This window comes from Asparagus officinalis, chromosome 9, assembly GCF_001876935.1.
Source record: "Asparagus officinalis chromosome 9, Aspof.V1, whole genome shotgun sequence".
Classification (NCBI taxonomy): Eukaryota; Viridiplantae; Streptophyta; class Magnoliopsida; order Asparagales; family Asparagaceae; genus Asparagus; species Asparagus officinalis.
This window is the reverse complement of record NC_033802.1, coordinates 39,549,627-39,568,773: the sequence shown is the minus strand read 5'-3', so window position 1 is coordinate 39,568,773 and position 19,147 is coordinate 39,549,627. Positions and strand designations below refer to the sequence as shown.

General features: G+C 33.3%; 1 protein-coding gene across 2 annotated transcripts; it reads right to left on the bottom strand.

Moving 5' to 3' along the window:
* On the bottom strand, positions 241 to 17,367 carry LOC109823880. Of its 2 annotated transcripts, none has more exons than XM_020390305.1 (12): positions 17,126 to 17,367; positions 16,927 to 17,032; positions 16,791 to 16,854; positions 16,183 to 16,284; positions 15,676 to 15,755; positions 15,149 to 15,211; positions 12,698 to 12,777; positions 10,086 to 10,302; positions 9,168 to 9,223; positions 6,423 to 6,539; positions 4,902 to 5,085; positions 241 to 585 (listed from the first exon to the last, which is right to left on the bottom strand). In XM_020390305.1, exons 1-12 carry the CDS (start codon positions 17,200 to 17,202, stop codon positions 463 to 465), a joined length of 1,269 nt encoding a protein of 422 aa, XP_020245894.1. In that variant the 5' UTR covers positions 17,203 to 17,367; the 3' UTR covers positions 241 to 462. The 2 variants fall into 2 exon arrangements, with proteins under 2 accessions (XP_020245894.1, XP_020245895.1); XM_020390306.1 differs by having other exon boundaries at positions 15,676 to 15,740; positions 17,126 to 17,363.

Here is a 19,147-nt window from a genome sequence, read left to right as displayed (position 1 = left end):
ATCTACCATATTGCAGCCATAAATCCAAAATTATAAATTCCCTGTACTTCTGCATCTGATGCAACAAAATTGCAGCTCATTGATAAAGGACAAATCTCAGTTCATATCTTGAGATTCAAAGTTAGAAGCATAACATTATATATGGAAAAGCTCATTTCATGTTTATACAACAAAGGATCATACCATTTGCAACAATTTACACCAGTACAAACCACATTTTAAAACTAAACAATCCCCATATGCAGATAATTCGGTCATTCTATTAAGAAAATCCCAATAGAATACCAAAAGCATTTCATTCAACAAGAGGAGCACAAATAGCCAACTGAATCCGAAACAATACCCTAAACTAACATTTGAAGATTTCACACGAGATACATCAATAAAGAACGCTTTGCTTCTAAAACTGGGTAGCATAAGAAAAGCTAATTACAAGACGAGTGCATAACGAAATTGAAGGTTTCAGGCAGAAATGTCATTTGAATGGAGCTCAGAATGCATCTCCCGGACAAGTATTTCTTCGATTGCATCCAGGAATCGAACAAGATGGCCTCGAGTTTGAATGTTCAAAGAATTTGTAAGTTCCTACACAACCAAAAGAGAGCAAATAATTAATAGTTAAATCAGAAATAGCATGAGTAAAATTATCATTGAGAATAATCAAGTGAATGATTGGAAATAACAGAGCTAACATAACGGAAACATTGAACTTAGATTTTTTTTTAATCTTATGTTAATGGAAACAGAGCTAACATAAAGGAAAGATAATAATATTTACACTGCTTAAAATCACAGACATGACAAGCAGAACATAATTCTCCTGACACTTTTTCTAGATTGTTTCATTAAGAACAAAAAAAATATGAATTTCAACAAATAAGTATTTGACATTTTTTCTAATAGAAATAAATGCAATAATTTTCTATTGTTTGATTTTTTGTTATGATACTAGTCAAGAGTCACACTGATAGTTATCGCCTAGAGATGCTTATTCACAGATCGTGACAGATGTGACTTTTGGAGGGAGATCATCCTTACACCCATAATATTGCCTATATAATGCTTATTTTGCAAGCGGTAAGAGATATAACTTTTGGAGGGAGATCACCAGTACAATGTATGCCTCCAGCAAATTAGGAAGAGAATTTCCATATATTTAGCGAAAGGACAGTATAGACACCTACTACCAAAGGGAAAACAGAAGGAAGGGAAAAAGGAAAAGAACTTTGGTACAAAAACATATCCATCACTAAACTTTAGATGTATGCTTGTCATTTAGTCGCAAACTTATTTCCTAGCTGGTACATGCAACCCCCAGCTTTCACAATGTGAATTTAACCCCCACGTCTTTCACAGCCCTGTAATTGTTACCAAATCATCACAAGCCCAAAATCATCTTCGCATCCGGAGCCCTCAAATTCGGATCTAAACCATAAATATGAAACCAAATTCTAATCTGCACGTAACCCCAAAACAATGAGCAGAGATTACAATTTACAACTTGACGTAAAGCAATGTGGCTAGTTTGGTCCCCACTTTGTTTAGACTGTTTGGACGTATAAGAAAACTAAAGCAGTAAAGCTTTTTTTCTTCTTTCGCTTTTGGCAGGGTGGGCAATAGATTCTCTATGGTTTCTATTATGGAATTTTGGGCCATAGCTAACTACACTCAGATGAGGGATAGATGATAAAGAGAGGAACTACATATTCTTCAATTGAATTATTTGGATAGATCAAAGATTTTTCTCAAATGTCATGGATCTTTTTTCTTTTGGAGAAAAGACCATAGACTTGTGCTAGGAGGGTCCAATCCCCAGATCTCTTGCATGACCACAAGAGACCTTTACCAATGCAATCCAATAGCACTGGGTTCTGCATTATATCATTTGTAGTGGCCAAGCCACCTATCCTTTAGGTAAATTATATCCCGAATTCTAAACAGACAAGATTGTCTTGCAAGTATTGAGACATGCCACAGTTAGACATAATAATGCCGAAGGCTTATATGCAACCTAAAAACACAAATTTTGAGTCTGGATAAAAGAATGTAAAACTGTTTGGCTAGAAGGAGAAAGATTAAAATAAAATTTTAAAAAATTAAAGCAAAGAGCGAGGTGAACCTCCTTAGATTAAAGTTAAAATAAAGTACAAATCATGATACATAGTTCATAAGAACCAAGTCCAGAGCTATAAAAGTAACAAAGAAAAATGAAGCATACAAAGGAAATAAAACTACAAGACTTGAGTCTTCCAAAGCTTAAGAGTGTCAAGCACTAAACAAGTCACTTTCAAAGAACTCAAAGGTGGATCAGCGGTAAAAAAAACTCCTAATCTTCTCTTACCACACAAAAGAAATACACCCAGAAGCGATATGCAATGCATGTATACTCCAAGTAACGCCTTGTCAATGACCTATGTCAAATATAGACTCACTCCATGTATAGATCGAAATAGCTCACATTCAACCATCAATTGTGCGAATACATGACCCCAAACATCACGCACATATGGGCACTCCAAAAAGAGATGTGTAACATCCTCACTAGCAGTCATACACAACAAGCACGACAAGACAATATTTAGCCCGCGCCTATGTGAAAATTCTTGTATTGGGTGATACTGCATAAACACCTTCCAAGCACAAGAAGCTAATCGAGATACATGGCCTTTGAACCAAACCCAATTTGCCCAAGCAACTGACAATCCTCAATTGCGAATAGAATCCAACATTGACCAGAAGCTAAAATGTCATCCATAGGGTCAACACAGAGCTATCAGCACTACCCATGACGGTCATCATATATGGCCATGCACAGAGTAAACTAAAGAGTAACATGAGTTCCACAAGACCAAATTGAATTACCACTAATGTACTTCAGATGCGTCTATTTAACTCAGAGAACATCATGCTCAGTAATCACATCCCAAAAGGACACGAATAGAACCAGCCAAGTTGCAATCACTCAGCATCTGACTACCCAATTCACCTTCATTCTTCGGTAACATACAAGCTTGCATCTAACCAAACTCGTGCCCTTCTTACTCGTGCCAAGCCATTAGAAATCTCGAAGAAGGGAAAAAATACAACGCAACACCATCTTAGATAGATGAAACGTGGATTTCCAGTACAAGTGAATTGAAGATAGAAACAATTTGATCAATTGAGTCCTACATGCCAAAAATGACAACTAGTGTAGCTAAGAATGAAGTATTCGTTGAGTTGAATCAGAAAGGGAGCACACAGGTTGATATTCAATCTAGACGAGAACAGAGGCAAACCTAAATACCTAATTCGAAGGTTACCTAATTCGAAGGAAGCACCCCTCAAGATTTATATGACGACAAAAAAAGATAGTAATATTTACAATTTATTTGAAGACCTGATAGAGCGAAAAACCTTGCAAGAACATATTTAATTGTTCTTGCATTTTTCTTAGTAGCATGAGCAAATATCATCAAATTGTCCGTAAAGCCAACATGTGATACCGACAACAAACTGAGAAAGGGGTTAGATTACCCTCTTGAACAGCATCATCAAGCAAGCAAGAGAAAGCTCGCATGACAAATGTGAACAAGAATCCATGAGATCTCCTTGCCGAATGCAATTCGAAGAACTAAAAGTTTCAGAGCTCATACCATTAAGTGATACAAAGGATGCTGTTTGCAAGCATGCATGTGTCCATCTCATCCACTTCTTACCAAACCCCATACTATGCATGACATCAAGGAGAAACGTTATATTTACAAAATCATAAGCCTGTCAAAGGTTCAATTTTATACCCATCCTCAGTAGACAAGTTCAGCTATGAAGTTTGTGACATAACTTGTGGGCCAGTAAGATTGAGTTGGTAATGAGGCAGCCTGGGATAAATGCAATTTGAGACAAATTCACAAGTCAAGGCATGAGAGGTTTAAGCCTATTGACCATAATCTTGGATGTAATCCGCAAAACAAGATTACACAGAGATTGGCCTGAATAAATGACAGTGCAATCTTCTTAGGAATAAATACAAGCCTTGTATGGTTCATTGTTCTTAATAATTTGCCATTGCGAAAGAAATTTTTTACCACTAGAAATAATTCATTCTTAATAATCGGCCATGCAGCATGAAGGAACAAAGCATTGAATCCATCTGGACCCGGAGCCTTATCCATATTCAAATGAAAGACCACAAACTTAGTTACGCAATAGTCAAGTTGTTGAAAAGATTCTTCTGGAACGTAGCGACTAATAGGAGAATTAGGCAACGGCTCACGTTGAAAAATTAAAACTAAAAAGTGTCTTGTATCTATCAACAGTGCATTCTTATTAGGAATAAATACAAGCCACGTATGGCTCACCGTTCTTTATAATTTGCCATAGCGGAAGAAACTTTTTACTGCTAGAAATAATTCATTTTCCGATCATGCAGGATGCAAAGAACAAAGCATTGAACACGTATGGAACTGGAGCCTTATCCATATTCAAATGAAAGACCTCAAACTCCAGTTCTGCAATATTCACATGAACCTCAAGTTGTTCCAAAATTTCTTATGGAACGTAACAATTGATAAGAGAAATAGGTATCGGCTCTCACTGAAAATTTAAAACTAAAAAGTGTATTGTATCAATCAACAAACATGGAAAGAATAACATTTTGATCCTCAACCACCCCATTTGGACCATTAAAGCAAAAGATATTTTGTTTACATATTAGCATAAGAATGAACTTGTTGGAATAGCATAACCAATATTCAGAGTCACGGAAAGTCATTATCATGTTTACTTAAATATATGACCTTTGTACCTACCAACTTCAAAAGTAGCATCACTATTTCTGGATGCAATTTCACATTAGCACACTGAAATTTGCCATAATTATAGAACAGTGACAGTGTTAAGCAAACAGCTAATGAACTTACCTTAACCTTGTAAAGAAAACTCAGGGAAATGCTCTTGGATTGGCTATTGGAGTTTTTTATAGAGACCAACTTCAAACCAGAATCTGATATCGGCCAGCTCTGAGTTACTTTTATGAAAGCATCAATACCCCCAACCAGATGAGCTGTGATAGTCTCATCTCTGTCAGAGTACTCAAAAGAGTGTCTGCAAAAGAACTACTGATTAAGATTAAAATAACAAGAGATAAAGAGCAGTAAAAGTGGATCCCTGGATAAAAATATAAATACTCAGTTAAGAATACTAGTATTTAAAATAGACTACAGAAATTCAAAAGGTTAAAAAAAGAAAATGGATTTTTCTTCCGAAAATTTACCTAACAGACAAAGGACATGGAGCTTTCTTTACAAATAAAACTAATGTGGTTATGCACTATTGGCAGAGGAAATTTATGGGATGCAAAAGACTTCAGACATCCAGAAACAGAAATCAAATGCTTGGAAAGGTTGTCACCTATATATCAAGTGTGAAGTAAGCAAACAGCATTTTGATGATAAGACCTGTGTAACCACTCGATGTGCATTACAAGTAGTTTACAACCAAATAAAGGTGAATCATGGTGAGAATGAATACTGAAAAGTTTATAATAATAATAATAACGACAAATGTAGACCAAATAAAAGTATGTTCCCTCGTTACTACTTGACTTGCAGACTCAGCATCCTGAACACTTTCTTTTTCCACATGAATTCATCCTGGTATCTGTTCCACCGAGGTGAATACCAAACCCGGTTACAATTATCACCTTCCGCTACATATAATTAAACATGTACCACATATTTTTTAACGAAATAAGTGTTATAAGCAATTAGATGCATTCATGCATGTTATCACATATTTTGAGCCTTCCACGACTGCAATAATCTTTGGTGAGATGGCATGTTCCCTCTAACATGCTAATGTTCAGATAATTTTCAGGACTTGATGAAAACAATAAATGGAACCCATAATATAGTAGAGAAAATGCTATAACAACCTCAGCTATGTACCTGTTGATTCTTTTATATCACCTAAAGAGAAAAGGGTAATATATGACAAAAGAAAAAAATTGTGTTGGTTTAGCATCTGTCCCCTTTTTCTTCCATGGAAAGAACTCAAATGGCATCCAGTTAGGTACCTGTAGCATTACTCTTTATATATTAGGATGAGTACTGAGAACAGAAGCGAGTAAACAGCCTTTTCCGCTTCCCTAGTTACTCATTAGTTAATGCTTGAGCAGAAAATACTAAAGAAAAGAACGAGTTTCTGCCCTTCAGAAGGGCACTAACGTGCACCAATTACTTACAGTAAGACCAACTCCTTTTCTCACCTCAAACAAAAAAGAGATCTTTTTGAATAATTGATGGATGTAGTTATTGAATGATGACTCCTCATGCAATAATAACCATGAGCAAGTCAGCCGCGTAAAGATATATCTGACCATGCCAATCGCTATACAGTTGTTAAACAAGTTATACATAAAATTGCAAACAAAATCATCTCACCTTGATATTTTTGCATCTTTCAGTAACAAACGTCTTAGAGTGCATATGAGAATTCGATGTTGAACATGCCTCACCAAATATTCGAGTGCAGAACAATTCCTTGCAATTGGCATGTTACTGCAGATTATGTCACTTTATCAACAAAGCTATGACCAGAAGGTAATCCTTCAAATAATCACAAATGTACAGTGGAAAAATAACACTATCCATAAGATGTAAGAATGAAAAAATCAAAAGACAGCATAATTGGACTCAATATTTCCAAACAAACAGTAAACTGTGGGGCACAGAAACAGCTTTTCCACTATGTGTACAACTCAAAATTTCCAGGCTTCAGTAATAAAACGAGCAAAATTGACCCCCACGATGCCACAGCATTAGGCTAAACATTTGCTTTAAAAATACACCATGCAACTAACCACTTAGAAAAGGTATAGCAGATTATACCAAAAAATATAGTTATATACACCGCACACTAAACTGCTAAAATACAAATTGAGTTAAAATTTTGATTAGATATTTTAGGTCTAAGGGGCTGTTTGGTTGGCATTTTTTGCCCTTGTAAAGCTGCCAAAACTGACAAAAGCTGTCAGTTTTGACAGCTTTACTTGCAAAAAGCCAAAAACGCCTATTTTTGGGCGTTTTTGCAAGTAAAGCTGCCAAAACTGACAGCTTTTGTCAGTTTTGACAGCTTTACAAGGGCAAAAAATGCCAACCAAACAGCCCCTAAGCATGGGTGGATTTATATACAATCTAGGGTGCTGTGCAGTTGCACCCCTAGAAATTTACAAATTACATATTAATCCTTGTGATATTTAAAATCTGCTCCTCCATAAACTTAGAAATTGCACCAAAGGCCCAAGCCATCTAAAAACACCAAACAAATTGGTAATAGTTTGAGCCCATTGCAAAGTAAAAGCCCATTTAAATTTCCAACAATCAAGTTAAATGTGGGCCCAAACACTAAAAACCCAAAACTATAACACTGGAAACCCAAAAGTCCAAAACACAATACTAAAATCCAAACCCATTACCAAAAAATAATACTATAGTTATTAATATTATATATTTAGTTTTAGATAAATAGACACTAGTTGTCCACCCCCCAAGGAAAAATTTCTAGATGCGATACTGAGTCTAAGATTGTGGGTGAGTTTAAAACTAAATGGGGATAAAAGTTTGACTTATAGAAATACACTATTTTGGAAGTGTGTGAGTTTAAAAATAAATGGGATAGAACTTTGAGTTTATAAGCAAAAAAAAAAACTCATCTACAATTGCAATGACAATCAATATTAGTATGAAAAATCGAAGAAATTAATAGTCTAAACGTTTTGTTTAAAATACACTACATATGCAATCATTTAGAACAAAAATATAAATATCAAGTTATAACAATATAGTAACTTATACCATATATCCAAGTCCTGAATACAAAGTAGGTTCATGCTTCATTTTATGAAGCATTTTAATGTAAGTTGGGAGTTGGTGGGTATAAAAATAAACAGGGGTAAAACTTTCAGTCCACAGAGAAATTACCCTTTCTGGAAGTAGGTTTGTTTAAAAATAAATAGGGATAAAACTTAATTTTTGGGTGAGTTTAAAATAAATTGGTATAAAGTTTTTGGTTTATAGATAAAAAAATGCTATAACTGAAGTGAGTGGGTTAAAAAATGAATAGAGAAAAACTTTGGGTTTATAGGCAAAAAAACATTTTGATGTATAAAAATAAGTTGGGGTAAAACTTTGGGGTTATTTAAAAAATTAAAAAATTCACAAAGCTTGCCCACACCAAGATTCGTACTCATAACTTCTCACATGTAATTTTAGTGTACTTTCGCTGGACCAGTTTGTGCAATGGTCAAATTGGTCATTTTTTAATATAATAAATGTTATCTGGGATGAACTATAGCTAAGCATTGTTCATCTCAGTTATGTGTGTGTGTGTAGTGCTTTAACTTGCACAAAACTTAAATAGAAAGAGTCAAGAGCAAGCCAGGCAACATCCAGATAGACAGAAAGAACAAACTTGCAACCCATGAATAAAGGCAGTGTAAAGTACCAATTTAAACAGAAAATTACTAGCAAAATGACTACACAGTGACAACATCAACGATTTACTGTTAGGGATGATACAACAGAATCACTAAAGCCACATCATATCATATTATAGGCCAGGAACGCAAAAAAAAAAAGCAATAGGCCATTCCTAGAAGAAACTTGCATGAAAAGACCAATTACATCAAGCTACTAAGTCTTTCAGTTTTGCGGCTTTTCTCCTTGTGCGCATGCGCCCACCAATTAGCTCCCATTGGGGAGGACACAAGAGTGTCAAGAAGCCAACCACATCAACAATATAGAAAACCAATGGGTCACATATCTGCTTCCACAACTGTACCCCAAAAAAGTACATACGGTACCAATTGGACAAAGGTATTAAATAATTACCACATTTGTCCACATGTATATGTGTGCGTTAAGTTGTTAACCAAGAGGTCAAAGTACCTATACCATTGACCGAATTTTGTAGGACTATTCGGTTATCTAGTTCACTTCAGTCCTTATTTCTCTGATAATCCTCCATTGATAATGGGGTCTTGCATAAAAAACTAGAGGTGATCAAATGCCTAAAATATCAATTTTGACATGATATCATATAAGCAAACAAATTTTGTTTCAGCAAGCAATGTATATTTCAGTCGTGATGTGCAGCTGTTATACAAATAAATCATAGTAGGATTGTACCTTGAGGATTTAATTGTGTAAACAATATCATTGAGGGGTACATCATTAGGGAAAATCTGCATAAGCAGGTAAGAAGCCAACAATTAAAATTAGAAGAGTTTAATAGAAAATCATATGAACAGTATCTTGTGAAACTATTAAATGTTTAATCAAAGGGGAAATAGTTCCAGACTTCTAGCAATTGAACACGCAACTAAGTACCTTCAGTTAAAGTTTGCTATGGGAATGTATGGCTATATGAGTGCAGATATGGGAAACATCCAGAGTAACAGAAATCAACAGTATGAAATTAGCTAGTTCTCAACCAATAAAACCAGAATATAGAGTTCCCACCCAGCTAACTATGAGTAAAATTACTATTCAAGCCTGTCAATCTTTCTAATGGTAGCACAGGTTGATAGTGAATTTCACCATTAAACAGCATCTGTTACATGAGCTTAGGTCTTTGTTAATTAGTTTTCTCCAATGACGTATTTAAATGTCTAAAAGATCATTAGCTTCTGTAAATACTGTTTTACTTTAGCGTCCGCAGATAGCAAGGGATGTAAGTTTAGGATTTATCAAGAGATGTATGTTATATGTTGAGTTCTGTCATGGAACTTTTGGAATGTAACTCTGAACTTCTGGTGTGTAACTGATACTTAATTTTGTGCTAAATGATATTTTTCCGTTTCTTTGCGTTCTTGTTCAATGCCTCTGAGCATTCAACCATGTTATAAAGAAGTCAGACTGATCAATTAAATCAACAAGTAGTTTATTGCTGATCAGTGTCCGCCTGAAAATATTTTAAGCTAAACAGAGTGAATTTTAAATCAGAATTAGAAACATTCATCAATATGTGGAATCACCACCAAATGAAAAGAAGTAAGAATGATCTAACAGTATTCTTTCTTATGCATAATGGGAATGCCATCATACCTCAACTTTATGTACTTCCAAAGTCTTTTCAACAACTTCTATTAACAACTCATGTTCCACTGTAGATGGCTCTACTTGATAATCCAACTTATGTCTGAGAAGTAAACTTTCTGAGGAAGGGATGGGCGTTTTCAGTGACAGCCTAATGCAGTTATCTTCAAATTCAAGAACCTTGACTTGTGATAGTTTATCTTCAATTTGCCCAATCGCTTCCATCCTAAGATTCAAGGAAAGATACAGGTTTCAAAACAAGATTGATAACGACACATCTATTACAGATTTATCTACAAATCTACTTTCTGTTCCAATGTGCACAGAATGACAACTAAATATAGTAATACAGAAGACATTGAATAAAATAACTTTTAGCAAAAACATGTCTCCTTGTTCCTGGCTTTCAATCCATGCTGGATACTTGAGTAGTTGATCAAGCAACAGGCCATAAGACACGTGAATAGAAACCTTTTTTTTATAGTCAAGGAATTTCAGGTACCATAATTAGGCACGCCCCTTAGCTAGTAACATTATACACATTGAGACAGGACAACTTTGGAGAATTTGGAGATAAAGTCTAACTTTATCTCACTCAAAACTTTGCTGTCAGACTGTTTCAGACATTCAAATAACTTGACCATTCCATGTCATGAACAATTGCTAATAACCAGGAAATTAGATGGTTTTAGGTTACCATCTGCTTGTCAGTGAATTCGATCAAAGCATTCAAACTGTTCTAATTCTATCCAGCACTCAAGTCAATCTTACATCACTACTAACTACTAACGCCTCGTTTGGTATGCGGGAAAGGAGTCAAGTGAGAATGGAATGAAGATATGAATGGAATGGAATTGACGTGGAAATGGAATGCTCATTCACATTCTCATGTTTGGGTGCGATTAGAGAATTAAGTGGGAATATCTTTAAGAAGGGTATGTTCGGATTTTATTTATTATTTTTATTCTCACTTAAGTGAGAATATCAATTTCTTGACAACTCATTGGGAATAGCAATTCCTACATTAAGTGTGTGGGAATTGATAGGAAGTGGGAATGACATTTTCCGCATCTAAAAACACAATCATGTTTGGTAAACATCAATTAGAAGCTGTAATTGCATTCCATTCCCACCCATTCCCACGTACGAGGCATGAGTTGTCTCACAAGAAGATTTTCTACCAAGCCTAAAGTTACAGACCCAATTGATGGATATCCATCAAAATAGTCAAACTTGAGGAGAATCTTCAGGACACTGAAACTGCACCATAACCCTTTGTTTCAAGGTGGCCAGCCTACAAAACGGTTTGATATCACAAAAGTTATAATTTGGGTACCATGTCCCATGGCGAAAACATAACCATTAACCACCTGAGGGTGAGCAACTCCACAGTATGAGTTATCAATGGTTCCTCATCTCGACTGAAGTGAGTCTAAAGTAATTCTGCTCAAATTATCATTGCTTCCATGTCTCGGAATAGGTTGGCAGGGCTTTAGAGTCAGAATATTATTAGGATTAAATATTTTATATCTATTTTCACTTGGATGGAAGGAGGCAAATCCTTCATCTAGTTGATTTTAGTACATTGAGTTGATGTGCCTTTTCCTTGTTTTCCTATAAGTGAATCAAGTCGCGCTAAATAAGTAAAATTACAATTTCTATATAATCAGCAGCAACCATAATCTGGTACCATAACTTGTCAAGGACTTCAATACCATCGTTACTGATAACCAGCAGAAGTTAAATGTTCCCCCATATGAAGAAAAATTAATCTCACAGATAGAAGACTATTCTTTTTGGCATGAAGATATCAAGTCTTACTCAGAATGTACTTCCAACCTAGCTGGTGATTAATTGATAATGACTCTGCTCCTAGTATAATGTACGTTAGATTATTAACAATTGCAATATGACTGTTTGAATACAATAGTGGCGTAACCAATCAGAACAAAGTCTTTAAAATACCGTATAGAAAAGTTCTTGTTTGTTGGATTGCAGGTACCAGTTCTTACTAAGAATATGCTTCCAGTGCAGCTGGTGATTTGGTCATAATGAACTGAATCCTAAAATAATGGATGTTTGGCCATTTAAAAAGTGCAATTTGATTGTTTTCCTTGAATAGTGGTCTAACGAATCAGAGAAAGCTCAGCAGACTTCACATGTGGATAAGACAGAATGAGCAACCCTGCTTTCTCTTCCCCGTTCCACTAATGACATCTTTCCTCTTTGTCAGACATAAATACTTGTACTTTCTATTCTTTTGCCTCTTTTCTCCAGCTATATAGCTTAAGCAGCTTTAGTTGAGGACATGATTTTTTTTTTCATCCCAATGATTTGTGTCTAAATAGGAATCTCGTATTTCATCCTTCAAAATTTTCTAGCTACAAGAAATTGTTTGTTACATTCTTATTAGTTTTGCATAATATTAACTTGCAGATTGTAGTGTTTAATATGTATGATCCTGCATGAGGGGGAACGTAGACTAGTTCAAACTTCAATAAAGCGATAAAAATTGTCTCTCCAGATTAGTTCAAACTTCAAACAATTTGATAGCTCCATCACAAAGCCTGCTAAAAAATAAAACATATTGCATGCCTCCATATGGCACGTCATATACTTACCTTTTGAAAACAAAATCAAGATCTTGCAGAATACTTAAATTATTTTGGTGTCGATCAATATCCTGTTGAAGCTTCAATATCTGGAAGGCATTATACAAAAGAAGACAACAAAATTAGGAGATCATAATCCTGTAAGTAACAGATGCAGTTGAAAATTTTTAAGAAATGCAAGACATAGCATCGCTCTTTTTCTCTTTTGCTCTTCTCATCCCTTTGACAATTAGCATCGATTATGTCCCTACGTATTGCAGTGGGGAACCATGTCAGCTGGCTTGATATATTAAAGTGTGTAACTAATAATAGCAACTGAGAGCCACATTAACTGTTCCGAATTCAATACAAAAATAAAAAAACATTAATTCTCAATGGGCAAATATATTTGAGCACCAATGGTTAAGCATAAACATGGATCGTTGAATATGCAAGTGATAATCACATTTTATTACACTTTTATACTATCATTGTCTATTTTATTTAATAAAAATGTCACTAATAACATGTTTTATCTTAATTTACAGTTAATGAAGAATTAATGAATAAAAGCTCAGAAGAATCAAATTCTCTAATTTTCTACTATTTATTGAAGCCCAAATGTGAAGACAAAAGAAGGCCCAAGAAAGCTCAACGATCCATGAAGAAATCGGGTCAAGAAATTAATAAAATTAAAAATATATTACAAACCAATCGATCGACCAACCGATTGGTTAATCGGTGGGCCAACAGATTTGTCAATCAATTGGTTCGCAATAGAAATAATTTTTTGGCTGAGATTTAATCATTGATCTCCAAGCTAAATCCAATGGTTCTCATTTATTGTTGTGGGCTATAAATAGGGGTAGAGGGTGAGAGGTTTGAGTGCGAAAATTTTTGTAAAAACTCCATTGAGAGAGGAGGATTACTCTTAATTGAGAAGATATTTCAAAATTGTAATTTTGTTGTACTTAATAAAAGATTTTTTTTTCCTCTTTATATTTTTTTCTTCTCTTTATTTGTTAATGAAGATGAGAATGAAGATGAAGATAGGAGATTTGCCTTCAAGAGGCTAGAACCCTCTTGCAATGTAAGTTTTTCTTTTTCTCTTTTATTTTTACTTAGATATTCATGTTTTATGATTTTATTTTTTTGGTAGATTATATTTACTTTGATGTCTTGTAGAGTAGATTTACTTCTATGTTTTTATTTTTGTATTATTTTCTTGCATTTTTATTTAGTAGTATAGATTTACTTTCTAGTATTTTTTGTAGTTAGATTAATTTTTATATTCATAGTTTAGATCTTTATTTGTTTATTCTTATTATTACTTTTGTCGTTAGTTCTTATTTTTCTTGTGTTTTATTTTCTTTCTTTCATACTCTCTAGTTTAGATTTTATATCTTTATTTCCCAAAATGTGTAACTAAAATCTTATAGGAATTCAAGAATTACATGAAACTAACTTGATTTCTTTTATAATTTGTGAATTACTCTTTTGTGCTTAAAATGATTATGTTTAGAATAATCAACTAGAGAACTAATTGTTAAAAGAAAATTTTGATGATTTATGCTTATCTTGAGTGGTTTGATAGGTTATGCTTATGAATTCTAGAATTAATATCTAGTTATCGTTCTTTTCATGAATATTAATTTTACTTAGATAATAATTTGATAGGTTATGCTTTCCTTAAGTGGTTTGACAACCTAGGCTTAATAAATCTAAAGTAAAATGTGATAATAAAAAAGAATAGTTCATAAATTTTAAATAAAATTGACTAGTGGATTTAATTCTAAATTCCTCATATCTTTAATTGACTTCCTCCATCTTTTACTCTTGTGATTTTTCTCTTTGTTCTTGATTTCCTTTTATTTGTTTCTTGATTTTATTTTCCTCTAATTTGTTCATCTTTCTTTCTTCACTCTTAATCTAATTTTGTTTTATTTGCAAACAATCACACCCACTCTCTTTATCTATCCACATCCACATTCATTACTCCTAATTGTCCACACAACACGTAACTTAGAAAATCAAATTTGGATTAATTCCAACAACACCTTTCTCGTGGGATTCGACATCTTTTATACCATAACTTGATAGTTTTGCACTTGCAACTTAGGTATTATTTACCCACTATCAGGGGGCATCCAAAGACATTAAAAGAAAACCACAGAAAATTACAAGTAACATATGTAAAACTGCTTCAGCTAACACCCTAATACCAGACTAGAGGGGTAAGCATAAGGTTAGTTCTGTTGTTAAAGATATGCATGGGAAAAAAGTACATTCTCAATGAATAACGCATGAGATATGTAGCAACCACTTCAAGCTATTCCCATTGCATATTAGAATAATCAGTTCTATAACAGACTGCACATCATCATCAGTAAATCTAAATGAATTTAATGAATGAAAATGAGAGACCATTATCAATTCCTAAATATCATTTAACAGAAAATTAAAAACAGTGAGCTGCATCACCTCATACTGGTTATCTTTGAGTATATCCATCTCATCACCCGAGTATAATCTGACATCTAAACCCTACAGAATTATTAAAAACAAACATATTAAGTCATGAAAACAATATTTCTACCATGTTTATAATGTAAAGAAATCAGCTGAAACAAACAGACTGCTATCAAGAAAACATAAGATGGCACCATAGAAGGCAATACCACATTCCATAAAAGGCAAAGCCTTAAAACTGCAAGCCAGGACTGAACAAAGGAATTCAACAGTATTACCACGGCATTCGCAGCACAAAAGTATACTAGGAATATATCCCGCCAACAGTGGGGAAAGCTGATGCTTATAAGGTTATGTCACATTTATCAGAACTTCTAGCAAAAACAAATAAGGGTTTCACAAAGGATAATTGTTTGAAAAGATGAAAATAGATAAGTAAATATAATTCAAATAAGAAATTGATGTTTAAGATCCAAATTACAAAGATCAAACTAACAATACCCTAGGAAATTCAGAGAAAATTTTATTAGGACGCTAACCTGTGAATCGATAAGATTCAGCCAAAAAGCCATTGATTCAAGTTCACCATCCAGCAAATTCAAATCTGCAAAAATAATAGCTGCTATGGTTAATTGCAGATAGACCCCTATAGTATCATCCAATTGCGGATAGACCCCCTTAGTATTCCCCAATTGCAGATAGACCCCCTGCAGTTCTAGTTGGTAGATAGACCCCCTCGGTAAATTAATTTTTTACCTCCTAAAAAAGGTTTTGTAGAGGCGGATAGACCCTCTACAGTCCTATTGATGTGGATAGACCCCCAATTGCTATTCTTTAGACAAAAAATTCACTGAGGGGATCAATCCATACTCGGGCACATAGTATGATGGGTCTATCTGCACCAATAGAACTACAATGGGCTAATCTGCAGTTCGGCAATTCTACAGAGGGTATGTCCACTATTACTCTAGTTTATGCGCCATATCAAACTCTATCAAGGATATAAAACCCCAAAACATCATGTGCCATATCAAACTTGGGATTACCTTCTGAGAACGTCCTTGTAAGATCATTAATTTCATTGGAAATCTTCATATTCTCCTCCTCCGTTGAGTCTACCTCCTTTTTCAACTGTTCTAAGAACTCCTCTACAATGCAACAAGTAAACAAACTGTTCATTCTACTTTAAGAAAACCCAACTGCAATATACTCAAAAAAAAAACTTAGCAGCTTCAGTAAAATTTCTCAAACAAATGGTATGAATCATACTATTTAAACAAACTAGGGAAATGAGACTATTAAATAATAGGGTTTTAGTCCCCAGACCTTTCATATTTTGAAATTAGTCCCCCAAACTTTCAGTGTCTTTAAACCAGTCCCCCAAATCTTCATATTTTGAAACTACTGCCCTAAATCTGAAGTGTTTTGAAATTAGTACCCAAAATCTTCCAACTAGGGCTAACTAGAAGGACAAATTTCCAAATATTTAAAAATTTTGGGGGAGTAATTCACAATATGAAGAATTGGGGGACTAACTTTAAGACAGTTAATGATTTGGAGACTAACTCGAAAATATGAAAGAATTGGGGGCCCAATATCGAGAATAAAAAAAACCTAAATAATAACACAAATAAAGGGCCAAATAAGAGCTCGCCTAAATCATCAGGTCCCAAGCTTGCAACATTCTCTTCCTCCAACTCTATCTGCTTGATCCTCCCCTAAATAGAAAACTAGCAGGAAGTGAGATCGAGTTACTAGAAAATGAGTGAACTTTATAGGGTTTAAATCACCTGGAGATCTGAAATGAGCTCTTGAATCAAGTTTTTGGGATCGTGATTTGAGGTTTCAGAAGAATCGAGGGGAGCTGATCGCGATTCTTGAAGATCCTTCAATCGACTGCAGAGACGAGAAAAGAAAATGAAGGGAGGATTAGAAAAGAAAATGGAGGAAGGATTAGGGCTTCGATGAGTGAATAAAAACAAAGCGTACCTTCGAAAGGTCTTCAAGTCCATGCTTACAGTCTCCGAGGCCTCGGCCGGTGAAGTGAGGGTTAGGGGTTCCGCCATTTTTTCAGCTTCCGCGCTTTTGAAAAATTTTCGGGTACAACGCTCGGATACGAAATCAATATGAAGAATGGGCCTGAAATGGGTTGTTATATAGATTTATGGCCTGTTTGGATGGAGGGTAGAGAGGGGGAAGGGAAGGGGAAGTTTTATTTTAAACTTATTTGGGATTTTTTTTTTTTTTTTGGGAGAGTAGAGGAGGGGAATGGGGGCAAAATTTGACCTAAATTCTTACACCCCAAATTGGGATGTAATGGAGGGGAAGGAAATGAAGGGAAAAAATTCTCCTTCCTTCCCTTTCCTAAGGGGCGGTTATTCATTGGTGTAATTTTGGGGATAATAGGATAATTTTTAGAACATCATTTTTTGGTGTTATTCATTGGGGTAATTGGAATTGGAGTCAACTTTGTAGTGTTATTGATTTGCTGGGGTAATTGGGGATCAAATACTCCATTTTCCCTTAAATTACACCAACTATATAAAGATCCCCTCCACCTCTTCCTCATAATTACCCTAAATTTATCCCATCCTCCATATTGGAACAATATTGTTCCACTTTGAAGGCAATTGGGATAATTTTAAAATATTTTTGTATTACTTAACTAATACATGCTAATTATATTATAAATATGTGATATGATATATAAAATATGACATATATTAATATTTAATAACATAATTTAATAACATATATTAATAATATTATATAATAATAATTATAGTATAACGTATTTATCATAATATTATATAATATTTTAATAACATATATTAATAATATTATGTAATATATTATTATATAATATTAATTAGTCATTATAGTATAACGTATTTATTATAATATCATATAATATTTTAATAACATATATTAATATTTTAATAACATATATTAATAATATTATATAATAACATATATTAATATTTTAATAACATATATATAATATTTTAATAACATGTATTAATATTTTTAAAAATATATATAATAATTTAATAATATATATTAATAGTATTATGTAATATATTATTATATAATATTAATTAGTAATTATGATATAACATTTTTATTATAATATTATATCATATTTTAATAAAGTAAAATATTATAATATTTTATAAAGTACATTATATCCTATGATACTATATTATAATATATTAAATTAAATAATATATTATTAAAGTATTATATTATATATATTATTCATATATTATATCAATTATTATATAATGTAGCATACTAATATAATGTTAATTAGTAATTATTATATAACATATTATATTTTTGTATAAATAAAATAATGTATTATATTTAAATATTATATTATTAAAATATTATATTAAATATATTGATATTATATTATATTAATTATTATATATAGTATAACATGCTAATATAATATAATACAATACAATATAATAATTAATAATAGTAATTTGTAAGTATAGTACAATATATTATATTTTAATATAAAGTAAAATAATATTTATATTATAATAATATACTAAACCAATTGGATAAGTTAATTTAGAAGTAATTAATAGATAAAATTATATTTTAATAAGGTGCTAAATCATCAATTATCCCACATGAATTGTCAAATCAAATGTTGAAATTATCTCATTATCCCACTTTACTCCACTCAAAATATCCCAAAAAGGTAAAATTATTTCATTAGAACATTTTTCTCCCTTGGCCCCAATTTGTCTCAACCAATAACCCCCCTAAGTAAACTCCCAAACACACCAGGTGTGTTTGGTGAAAAGAGAACAACATTGGGTCAGCACCAGTCCCCCGACTCAGTTTTGTACTAAACCGGATTTTTTTGGATCAGACTCTATTGATCTAAAAGAAAACTGGCTTAGTGACACTATTTAGGGTAAAAAAATTGGGCCGGCTCTGTCCTAAAAATTTGAGAAACAAGAAACAAGTTAAAATTGGGTCAGGTTCAGTCCT

What these genes read in the sequence shown, in the direction of transcription:
- LOC109823880 (XM_020390305.1), bottom strand. Translation starts at nt 17,202, where the DNA reads ATGGCGGAACCCCTAACCCTCACTTCACCGGCCGAGGCCTCGGAGACT. An exon ending in AGCTCATTTCAGATCTCCAG is followed by an intron (nt 16,855 to 16,926) that starts GTGATTTAAACC and finishes TTTTCTATTTAG; the next exon opens with GGGAGGATCAAGCAGATAGA. An exon ending in CTTGGGACCTGATGATTTAG is followed by an intron (nt 16,285 to 16,790) that starts GCGAGCTCTTAT and finishes GTTGCATTGTAG; the next exon opens with AGGAGTTCTTAGAACAGTTG.